Source organism: Solea senegalensis, linkage group LG3 (assembly GCF_019176455.1).
Source record: "Solea senegalensis isolate Sse05_10M linkage group LG3, IFAPA_SoseM_1, whole genome shotgun sequence".
Lineage (NCBI taxonomy): Eukaryota > Metazoa > Chordata > Actinopteri > Pleuronectiformes > Soleidae > Solea > Solea senegalensis.
Genome location: NC_058023.1, coordinates 12,697,606 through 12,709,826, shown reverse-complemented (window position 1 = coordinate 12,709,826; position 12,221 = coordinate 12,697,606). Strand labels below are relative to the sequence as shown.

The 12,221-nt window shown below is 41.1% G+C and overlaps 1 protein-coding gene across 2 annotated transcripts; it reads right to left on the bottom strand.

The window, feature by feature from the left end:
* Positions 1–331: 331 nt before the first annotated feature.
* Positions 332–11,504, bottom strand: coro1b (coronin, actin binding protein, 1B). Of its 2 annotated transcripts, XM_044022285.1 has the most exons (13): positions 11,144–11,504; positions 10,875–11,036; positions 8,222–8,277; positions 7,635–7,840; positions 7,369–7,491; positions 6,348–6,477; positions 3,568–3,749; positions 3,367–3,486; positions 3,116–3,220; positions 2,853–2,998; positions 2,234–2,291; positions 1,822–2,145; positions 332–1,731 (listed from the first exon to the last, which is right to left on the bottom strand). In XM_044022285.1, exons 4-13 carry the CDS (start codon positions 7,836–7,838, stop codon positions 1,609–1,611), a joined length of 1,515 nt encoding a protein of 504 aa, XP_043878220.1. In that variant the 5' UTR covers positions 7,839–7,840; positions 8,222–8,277; positions 10,875–11,036; positions 11,144–11,504; the 3' UTR covers positions 332–1,608. The 2 variants fall into 2 exon arrangements, with proteins under 2 accessions (XP_043878220.1, XP_043878219.1); XM_044022284.1 differs by lacking the exon at positions 8,222–8,277.
* Between the last annotated feature and the right edge of the window lie 717 nt (positions 11,505–12,221).

Below are 12,221 nucleotides of genomic sequence, written 5' to 3'. Positions count from 1 at the left end.
TCGTGCTGTAAAATTTTAAAACAAGGCTGACCGCTCCCGTGCAAACACGGCGAATGGGAGATGTGCAACACAGCAGTCCTGCTTTGTAGTTTAAAGAGATCTTCTTTTGCCACCATCGCCATGATGTCATAAACACATTAATGTCGTGCAAAATACCGTTATCACTTTGATTTGCTATGTATTAATAAGGAATAACATATTCAGACAGCGAATATACAGAGAAATGGAAAAGGGTGTGGCATACTTCATGATACCAGTGCACACTCAATATACAAACCACAAATAGATCACCATGAGCAGAATGTCTCACTGCAAATAACAAGCCACTCAGTTTATACAAAGAAGGAATGAATATTTATTGAGCTTTCGCAAAAGGGGGTCCCCTTTAAAATGCTACTAGTTTTACAATTAGTGTTAAGAGGTTGGTGCAGAAAGAAATACTGTACATTTTACAATGTAAGTAAGAGATGGAGAAACTTGACCTGGAATGTATCTTTGTTACATGGTAAGTGACAGATGGATATGCAAAACAGAAGTGTATATGTAAAGGAAAACAACACCATCACAAATGCAATCGCAATCTGTATAAAATGCTCCACCTTTTATACAGAAACTTCCTCTTTCTTGTAGCTGCGAAGCCTTTCTTAAACTGGTTTGACTATGTTAATGTATGCATTGTAACACATATTAGGATTATACCGTATTTATGGTCTGTATACATGTATTACTTGTATGCTACTCGGGGCATCTTTCAGTTTAGCTAGTAGCTCTGTGATGAGAAGTGAAAGCCTGACGTCAAAAGTGAGGAGACCTTGAATTTCTGCGTAACTCAAGTTGCATCATCCGGACAAATATCTCTCCTCGTGATGTCACAGACCGCCTGACAGCAAGAGGTACAGAAATCACAAGTGTTACCTTTTCATTGACTGCGAAGACTACAAAGAATTACAGTACACATAAATATTAAGCTCTCATCACCTATCACTCAAATACGTCTGTCTGTGAACATCATCATTTGTTAGATACTCCGACTGTTAATGTCACACACAGCCTCCTACAGTGGAGAGAAACAAAACACAAGTGACTGGACGTGTTAACAATTGAGGGTCTGATATGACATCAAAGTTTAACTACCTGATTAAAGAGCCCTAATGCTAACATTTGTGAGTGAAAAAAAGAATAGAATGTGAGGCTTTAAAATGAATGCTGTTTGCTCCTAAATCACACATCATATTGGGGCAATGGTGCCACTGAATCGCCTTCAAAGTCCTTTAAAGTTAATCTTGCAAAGCTCCTAAATGCAACACCAAACAGCTGCTGCTGCTACTACAACTTCCTCAGAAACAAAAAATGATGACACTTTAAGTGTCACTCTTTCTAACTGTAGATGACACAGTTGATCTTGACCACAATCTTGAAAACGATCACAGAAGCTAATTATGTTTTCATTGCAATAGTTGATGTTGTAATCCACTCTGATTCACAGTCAGTTGCTACTGTACAACGCATTCTTCCACTTACACAGCTCAAGGTGTTGATTCTAATAAGGCTATGCTCTATGGATTTAGTAGGGAATGCCCCTCTGAATGTAGTGAACTTCCTGCTTCCTCATACATCCCCATCTGCAATCCGAGCCAGCTGCCTCTCCAGCAACTCGATTCTCTGGCTCTGAGCGAGTACGACGGCGCGCAGAGCCTTCATTTCTGCTAACAACTCATTCAACACGTCATCCTGAGAAGAGAGGAAAACAAATTTCATTCCATTCACCCCAATCTGAGCGTGGGACACGATAGTACAGTCAGTGTGTCTCCATAGACTAACCTCTTTCTTCGGCCTCTCAATACTTCCATCCGTCTCTCTCATGGCTACTCGAAGCTGTGTCACCTCTTCTTCCGTGTCCTTGTCGGCACAGGGAGCTGCTACGTGGCCAGTTGCAGGTGAGGCAGCCCCAGTACCAGAGTCCTGTGAGACCAGCTTGGGCTTGCTCCTGAGGGTGTCTCTGTGCTTGGATGGAGGTGCTGAGTAGCCACCACTCAGGGAGACCAACAGCGGTGACGCGTCTTGCCCGGCAATCCATTCGTCAGCCAGGAGAGCCGGCTCCAGACTTGCAGTGTCTGGGTACAGGTCTCCCTGAAACAGATCTGACTGGGGAGGCAACAAGAAGATGACGGGGTGATTAACTTGTTTGCATATCATTACATTTCCTGTGTAGGTATGAAATGTTAATGTGTACCTTTCTTGGTACAGTCATTGAGATGGGTTCCACTTTCCTTTCATGCAGTTTGTAGAACCTACAAAAGAAAGTGGAAATGTTATTTTAGGTTAAAACTGTCACATAGCAAACAAAACCGTTTTTCTCTTTAGACTTTCTGAGTTCCTTAATTCCTAGAGTAGAAGTAGATGTAAATCTAAAAAAAGGAAAGAAAGAAAGAAAGAAAGAAATATATACAGTACATACACACACATATCCACATACATACATACATACAGTATATGTTGGTACAATAAAGTACATTAAATTAACTTTATACTTTACGCCCGTCACAATAGCGTCAGAATGCATTTGTTAGAAAATCAAAGGAGACACACATTCTTAATTTTGTATTGTGATAAAGTAGAAGTATGTAGATGTCAGTGTTTTGCCCTCTTTGACCTTCTGTACACTAAACTCAAAGCAACAAGAGACTTATTATTATCTTTGAACATTACTTGCATTATTTTGCTGTTGACCTAATCATTAGATTTTAAAACGTGGGTCTTTTGTTGTGGCTGATTCATATTTGTAAGATTCATTCATACATTCATACATACACAGCATGACTTCCTCTGCTAATTAAACATACTGTACTGACCTGGCAATTTCACACTTGTTGACATCCACACCTCTTTTACTCAGAAAGCCTGCCCCTCTCTGCGGCTCCTTGCTGCTGTATAAGCTGAGAAAGTGAACATACGGAGATTCATCCGTCACCTCAAAGTAGCGGATGGTGCAATCCCCCTGAAAACCAGAGGATGAACAAGATGCAAATCAGGCAGCTCAGTAAAACATTCATTTTAAATGCAAACTCAATATCACGTGTTGATATGTGTTGGTATTTCAATACTGAGCTCATACTTTTCCACACAGATAGACCATGTTTGTGTCAGGGTCATAAAAGGGAAGAAGAACTCCATTACTTGTATCCATTTCTTGTACAGCCATTGGCTCTGAGAGATCTTTCTGTAAAACAAAACAAATATTGATCTGATACTCATGCCTACTAATGTCCAACTGACTTCATCCAACACTTAGAGTCAGAATAACAATAACATGGCGCATGCTACTTCCTGGCATTGAATATAAATTATGAATTGTAACAGACTTACAGTATCCCACAATGCCATCTGTCTCTCACTCATACGACTGAAGCCTGTGGTCAGGATCTTCCCATCTGAGAGGAACACAGCTCTCATAGGCCTGGTACCATCATGGACCTTCTCTCTCACCTGGTAGACATATTACGGGGTGTATTTACTGTCAGGACGTATCCGTGCATAATACATTTGAATATCATAAATGCAAATAACCTTGAGAACGGTGCCTCTTCGAGGGTCAATGACGCGCAGGGCCTTGTCTTTGCAGACAGTACAGACAGCGCTGCCATCCTTATTCCAGCTGACATTGTAGATCAGATCTGGATGGGCATCGGTCAGCTGGTACACAAGCTCCCCTGTCCCCACGTTCCACACACAAATGATGTTATCACAGCCTGGAGAGAGAGCGCGGCAGTGAGATAGGTTTACCATAAATGTAATTGTCATGTTTATGACACAAATGTATGTTTTGATTGTAAAGAAGCAGTTCACGGTGCTCTATAGGATTTCAATATTCAACTAGGTGCATTGAAGCTGGATGGAGAAAAAAGCATAAAGGAGATCGATACTGCAGGGTGAACAGAGGCTGTCTGATACGAGCTGTGAAAGGTCCTTCAGCTTTGGCTACCATGATGTCAGATGAGTACGGTTCTGACAGTAACAGTAAGCGAGCAGTGGAGATTTCTGAGGACGAGGGCAATGTGGTCTGATTGGCTTTGTATGGACTGCAACCCAAATTGGATTTGTCAGCATATCTGATCAGAATCTGATATTCCTGACCAACCGTTCACATTATATATTGCAAATGATCAGATCTGATCTGCATGTGTTCATATGTGGAAGTCTAGTCTTCCACATGGATTTCAAGAAAAACAAGTATGGACAACAGAAATGTGTGCCTGTTACTGTCCCAAACTATTGTCTTCCACTGTCTTCCACCTATCTGAGCGACTGAAACAGATAGGACAGATTGAAACATATCTGTAAAATCAGAATTGCATTCTAAACCAACTCCGTATGTGGTTTCAATCGGCTTTGGAAAATCGAATCTCATGTGTTTGTTATTAAAGTGGACATATTATACCCTATTTCCCCCATTAAAATAGTTCCCTGGTGTCCTAATGAACATGTCAGTGACATGCTTTGGTCAAAATACCATAAGGATGAAGAATCATAGTAGTTCAATAACCCTGCTAAACCCGCCCCTTTCAGAACGCTCGGTTTTCGTGCATGGTCCCTTTATATGCAAATGAGACACAGGCAAACACACACCCACTTCTTCCAGGGGGTTTCTGATTTGTCCTCTTTACAGCGCTTTACAGCTCTATTCGTCTCCCCCTCCCTCCACTAGCTCTCTGACAATATCAACATGTCAGCGAGAGTGCCGTCACAGGAAGAGACGTCCTACATAAGGATCGAGCCGAACACTGTCCAACTGTAAATCAGTTAAAAACACTTAGGAACAGAAGATCAGCGGTGACACAGAGAGTGCAGCACCGCTGATCGCCACCGCGGATCGCCAGCGGCGCGCTTAATAAACTGTATGTTGCTGTATCAGACCGGAGACTGTGCTCCGGAGACCTCACCACCACTGACCAGCTCCGGTGCTGCGATCAGCGGTGACACAGAGAGTGCAGCACCGCTGATCGCCAGCTCGCCGGAGCACCGGAGGTGGTGCGGTGGTGAGGTCTCCGGAGCACAGTCTCCGATCTGATACAGCAACATACAGTTTATTCAGCGGTTTAGGCTGTTTAGGCTATCGGTGACACAGAGAGTGTAGCACCGCTGCACAGAGAGTGCAGCACCGCTGATCGTCAGCGGCGAGCTGCATAAACAGCTGCTTTATGTGATTGTATCAGACTGAGTCTGTGCTCCGGTCATGGAGGACGTACTGAACAAATATGTTTAATTAGGACGTGTCAGAATGGTCAGTTATGAGCTCTATGTGATCTTTTCTTAACAATGTGTGTGTTTGTACGTCGGTGAAATACGTCCCCTGACTAAATACGGCGACCGCTGGCCGCAGTCTGATGTGAAGTGGTGCGAACACACGAACACACGATTGCTGACTTTGTCCGGCACATTAGCTTCATATATAAAATCCTCTGTAAAACACTGTGCTCCACTGTGCAGCCACCAACAGCACACTTGTCCCGCCGCGTTGACATAATACCGCTCTTCCTCCCTCGCCTGCACTCTCGCAGGGACAAGGTGGAGCTAAGGTGGAGCTTGCGAAGTAAACGTACTGGTGGGGCGGTAACATTCGCGGTGAAATGCGCATGCTGACGTCATAAGCGCAGGGAATTCAACATCGAGTGTTTTATCGCCTATACTTACACTAAGCGGAACCACGAAAACATGTCTGAGCATTGTTTTTCCACACTTTGGCGACTGGTAGGGCCCCCAGAGTCCCAAATATCAGTATTAAAATGGTTAAAAAGTTGATTTTGCATAATATGTCCCCTTTAACATTGTTTGTGGTAATGGTTCCTCGGGTCTGATCACAAAAACTACATTCGGAGGTGGTTTGACCATACAGCTAACAATATCACACTAATGCGAACTAAATTGTCTTACTAATGTCCTAGGATAAACGTGGTTACATAGAATGTTTGACAAATTAAATAAAATCTAGTGCACTTTTAGAAGTGAAATAATTTTACTCAGATTAAACCTGCACTGGATGATATAAACTGTGGTGACAGTTTATCCAATTTCTATGCTTAGTAAGATGAGAGACATTATTCAACTCTCACTACTGTTCCACACAGATGGATACACGTCGCTTTTCTGCAGATTTCTTGACATTGTTGAGGAAATACGGATGATATATAATTTGTTTCCATGATCTGCTACTGCACGGCCTTTAACACCACCATTTCAACAACATGTCAACCACACTGCCCTACAGTGTAATCGAAATTCATGTTTTTTCCTGCTTTTCCTACCTCCACACTTGGAGGTAGGACAAATCAGGTGACAAATCAGTATACCTGCAGTGAGGAGGATGTTGAAAGCAGTTGGATGCCAAGCCAGGATGCCCACTCTTTTACTGTGGCCCTCAAGGGTCACAATGGCCTCGGTCAATGGACTTGTCAAACCCCCATCTGGGATCTGCCACAACTGCAAACAGCAGGACATAAAAGACTGTTGTTAAGATGCAGCAGGAGGCACTGACATTGCATTTCTTGAAATTCCAGGCTTTATATTGCACAGGATGAAATGTTTCTTTTGTGTATCCATTTTATATATCTCAAAAGCACCTAATGGTAGAGCTTGGTGACGTTATCATATTCAAATGATTACAGTGATTTGACGTATGGTAATACTTTATTGTATGTTTAACAGGTCATTGTCATTTCAAGATAAGATAAAGTTAGATGTCCTTTTATTTATCCCCCATAACTTGCCAATTGTCCAATAATTAGTTTAAAACACATTTGAATGCTTTCTTCCACTTCAACTCAGGAGCAAAAATCATCATCATTGTTAGACATTTATCGTGATAATTATCAATATCTGAGAAAAAACAACAACATTTTCACACTTTGCTTTTTAGTACAGTTTAGAATAACTAATGTCTGAGTAGAAAGGCTCTGGATAATTCAGAGCGAGTTAGTGAATGTAGCACTCACACAAGCTACAGACATTTCCCTGCTGTTGTGAATGTGTCTGACCAATACAAACACTTGCTGGGTTTGTGAACGGCAAACTACAGAGAATATAATAATAATAATAATAATCATTTTCTAGAGTTAATGTCTGAAAACAAATATAGTTCAAAATTCAACGTAGAATGTGGTGGAATTTCATTTGCAGAAAACCAGATTAGCTGTTTCTACTCACATCGCATTACTTTTAGTGGCATTTAATTTACATGTCAGCTCTTAAGGAACATCTACAGTGGATTTCCTTTGTTAAGTGAGAAAGAATTCGCTGTAGCTGATCTCAATAAATGCAGTTAAGTGCCACCAAACGGCCGCAACATGACAAACGTCAACACTGTAAAGCTACCTTTACGGTGCAATCCTCTGAGGCACTTGCAATGATGTTGTCGTCATGAGGCGACCACTGGATGTCCAGCACCGGTGCTGCATGGCCACAAACTGTCGGGCTGGACTGGTCGATTCTGCCACTCTGTCGCAGTGAAAATGAGAGGGAAATATTTAACATATCACAGGGTTATTTCACCATCGTGTCTTATGTGAGGCAGAATGGAGGACAGGAATATTGATTGCTCCTGTCCTCACGTTGATGCTGGATGTCATGGCAAGATGTACCTTGCTGAGGGGAACAACAAGGAAGGCTCCTCCTCCACCCGCTTCGATAATAACGGCGATGAATTTGGGGTTGACTGCACAGAGGGGGCTGTCCCACGTCACACGGGACACTCTGACGTCATCGATGCAGTGCTCAGTTTTCCATGCCTGAGCAAAAACATGGCGGAACTTGCTCTGTCTGACGACACCTCGCCGGAAAGACATATCTATAGAGAAGACAAAAATGAAGACGTAAACTGTTTATTATTTTAGAAGTAAAATCAATGGTTTAATGTTTCCTTCTATATTGGCAATGCACACAATAACGGATTTCATAAAATGAAAAACAGATTAACACATTTAGGCTCTTAGTATTTATTTTCTTTCTGCGACTGATAAGTCAATCTGTGTAGGTGTTATTTGAAAATAAACTTTAAGAAAGAAAGAAATGTCTTAGATTATGTGCTGAACCACGTATGAATCTGGATTCAGATAAAGAAAAAAACCAACATTACAAGAAAGAGGACTTTTTGACATTCACATTAATAACAGCTAAATAGCTAAAATGTCAGTATTGTATGAAAAAACAGACACAACAGTAACAGTACCTTAAATACTGTAGCTCTGTGTTCCTGGGTAGTTTGTTCAAAACCCAGATCTTGATCTGTGTTGTGAGAAACTGAGCATCAGTGGCGGAGGTTGGTGTTCTCTGTTTGCTCTAGTTTTGCATATGTTTGAATGAACGACGTACATTTATGGGATGAGCCAAATCCACACCCGGATCCACAAATAGCTAATCACACATTTTGTGTTATGTCTGTAAAAATCTTCATAAATTCTGTTATTCTTCGGTTTCTTCAGCCAGTCCCAAACATTCTTATAATGAGAAAAGGGGGCTTGTCGAAACATACGGGTACAAAAAAGATTATTATGAAAAGCTGGGCTGCTTTAAATGCAACAACTGGAAAGGAGTGGATCACTGACGCAATGAAAATAATCAAATTTTCATTACGTCAGTGGTAATTGGAACCTAATCCAATCCTACTTATTTATGAAGCACATTTAAAAACAAGATTGTTGACCACCTCTAAATGAGAACATTTGTGTACTTTTTCCTGTCAGGCTATGCAACACAATCAATATTGTAAATATTACGAACAAGTGTCACAACATGATGGCGCAAAATAAAATGACATGTAATTAGAAATGTGTTTATAGTAAGTATATTACTACATTAATTAGGGGTGCACAAGTAAAGAAAGGGTTGGGCTACGTTTGAAACATACATGCTTGTTTATTGATTGTCCAAATTATGTATTTGCTGGGTATTATGGATCAACTAAAACAGAACAATAGCAGGCACATTTTTTCATACTGGGAGTCTGTTCTGAAAAGTACAGTCCGGCATCAGTGGGCAAAAGGCCATGGATCCGCCTCAGACCAAAACATTGAGTTGCAGTGAGGGAAGGGGGGTTGGGGGGTTAGAGCAGCTGAGGCGGGGAAGCCAGTAACTCTATCTATCAGCCATCATCCACCTAATGCTTCACAGTTGCCAAAGCAATCTGCTACTACACAGCTTGAAGTCTACATGTGAGGATGACACTGCTCATTTTCATGGATATTTAGTGGCAGTCAACCGATTAATTACTTTAGTTGATTAATAAGACATTTTACAACCTATCATCATTGGCGGACTTTAGCCCTAATCCCTGGCGAGCACGGACAATCGTATAGAAAATACTGATCTCTAGAATAGAAATTAATTAAACACCAATGTGTGGAGGTACACATAGAGGTTTACATGAAATTCAGGGCCGGACTGCCTTTGGCCCCAGTTCACACTTTGGACATGCCTGCTTTAAGCATAGAGTGGTGCCTGCCACACCGGTGCCCTTTGAATTTTGGCTCCTGTCCTTCCAAATGTCTGTGCACGCCACTGGCTTCAGTAGTGCCTGATGGCTGCTATGTCTCAGCCTGTCATGTTAAGACACACTTTACTGCTCTTCAAGCAGGTTCAACATACATGCGTCTTCTTCTACTGGGGTTTTAAGGCAGGTTGCATCCATGATGTTGTATTACTTTTATCTTTTGGAATTAAAATAAAAACCCACACTAACCAGTCCATCATATTTTTTCTCGTCTCATGCTACTAGCTAGAGGCAGAGGAGATCCTAGACTCTGGGGAGCCCCAGGCAAAGAAGCTAATTAGGGCCCTTCACCATCACTTGTACACCCAAGCATGACATTACTGAACTGAACTGAACTTTATTTATAGAGCACATTAAAAACAACCAGGGTTTGCCAACTTTACTCATAAAGGCCCAATTAAGGGTGCTTGGATGTAACAGTGGTGAGCTGCATATTCGGGGACTTTAAGGTTGTCATTTAAGATTGTCCTATTGGTGCGCCACTGGCTAGAAGGCTGCCTAATCTCAAATTATAGGTTGATGGCTACATTTGCTCATTTATTGACTGAAAATGTGTGTCCACTCATAGATGTGTCTGCTTTCTTTTAACAAATTACACCATGCTTTTTATGAGGGAGAAAAAAATCATTAACTTTTTAACCAAATCTACAAAACAGGGGGCAATCCAACACAAAGAAAACAAACAAACTCCAGCACATTAGAGCTAGTAATCGTGATGCAGGGTCCAGGGAAAGTTGAGGTTAGAGGAGATGCATTTAGTGAACCTTGTGAATTGTATTACTTCTGCAAACACAAATGTAGCCTACTAAAGGAATGCCTGTATTTCCAAGTGTGTGTTTTTTTGTTAATCAATGCAATCAATGATGGAACATGTTCAGCTTTGTATCTTTTTAATATGTACATACATAGTGTGAGTACATTCTTTCTTAGAATAGTATGATGTTGACTGACATTTTTAATTTGTGGTGTATTTTACTTTGGTAATGGGGATAAGGGGACATCAGACAATTCATTGGGTGCTTCATACTACCGTAATTCTACTGGCCTTTAAAAATCCACTACTGGTCGACCTCTAGTATTTAGGTCTGTTGTGTTGTATATAGTGTAGCTGTTGCATAATTAGACCTTTTTACATCCTGCTTCATCGTCATACATTTTAGCCACACGGGATTAATTTCTTACACCTTTTAATGTCATTGTCTGTACACTGTAAGTGGAGTAAAACCACCAGTGAGACAGCGGCAACAAAGGACGCGTACTAACGCGTAGTTAATCCCACAGTGAGGCACTGCAAGAAAACAGCAACATTTTATTTTCGATAACAATCACGTACCTGTTTTGTTGTCGCTTTTCAAATAACGATTTATCTTGGTTGTAAAAACAAAGACCAGCAAAGACTCGTGACAGGAAGAGGCCAATAAAATAATCCACCGCCAGCAGCGGTAACTTAATCCTCTCCTGTGTCCAAGCAGGCGTTCACGTCGACTGCGCAGACCTGTAACAAATCCAGCAGAGGGGAAAAAAAGGAAAGACCCATTTCAATATTTATCAAGAAATTTGCGGCTCATTTTCCATTTGTCTCGTCTGTAGTAAGTGACTGACCTGGTAGCGCATGTCCTATAGCGATTTTTATTTACGTTAAGCGGGAACACTGGCTCAGGACGATGATGATGGAGTGAGTGTAAAGAGATGCAGACGCCGTTCGCTCCGTCCTCCTTCGGCAAACGTCTGTTTCGGAGACTGAGCAGAATTCCAGACACTTCCGCTGCTGACAGGAAATGTCAGAGACACACAGGAGTCCAGAGGGTTTCTCGCACTTTTCATTTGTGTCCTTTATTTCATGTTTTTGTGTGAGGCCTCCCACTGACCGTGTCCACGACCTGTCTGTATTTGTATGAATGACTTTGATTGTACAGTGAATTTGCTGATGAAGACGAAAAGAAAAGCTACGGCTGAAAAAAGAGTCATTAGCCGTGTACATCTATGTCCGCTGGACAGGATGTGGAAACAGCGTGCTTGTAAAAAACTGTCCGGAGTGAAATATTTTGCAGATTTATCCTGCAGATTTATTATTATATTATATTTATAATAAGTAATACAAGACTGGTATATTGTTGTGTCGCTTCATGTGTGAAAGAATGGAAGAGTATTAAGGCCACATTTTAAAAAAAATTAAGGAAAGAAAATAAATAAAACAACATGACTTCTTACAAAAAAGACTCAGATTTGACTTTAATCTCAGAATTCTGACTTTTTTTTCCTCAGAATTCTGAGACTTTGTGTGAGCAGGTGACTGTCTTCTCGTTGATCTTCAGCACCATCCAGTGTTCATTATAGCTCATAACATGCATTATTTGCTCTGATCGGAATTATTTTTCTTTAATCTCAGAATTGTGACTTTAATCTCAGAATTCTAACGTTTGTCTCAGAATCCTGACTTTTTTCTCTGAATCCTGACTTTTTTTCTCAGAATTCTCACTTGTGGGTGAGCAGGTGACTGTCTTCTCGTCGGCCTTCAGCGCCATCCAGTGTTCAATATAGGGCATAACATGCATGCATAGTTTGCTCTCCGTGAGGTTGTCGTCTCATATATGAGAAATCTATTCAATCTAGTTTTGTGTTCCTTAATAGAGCACAACATAATGTCATGTTATTATATTATTATATGGTTTACGCCTCA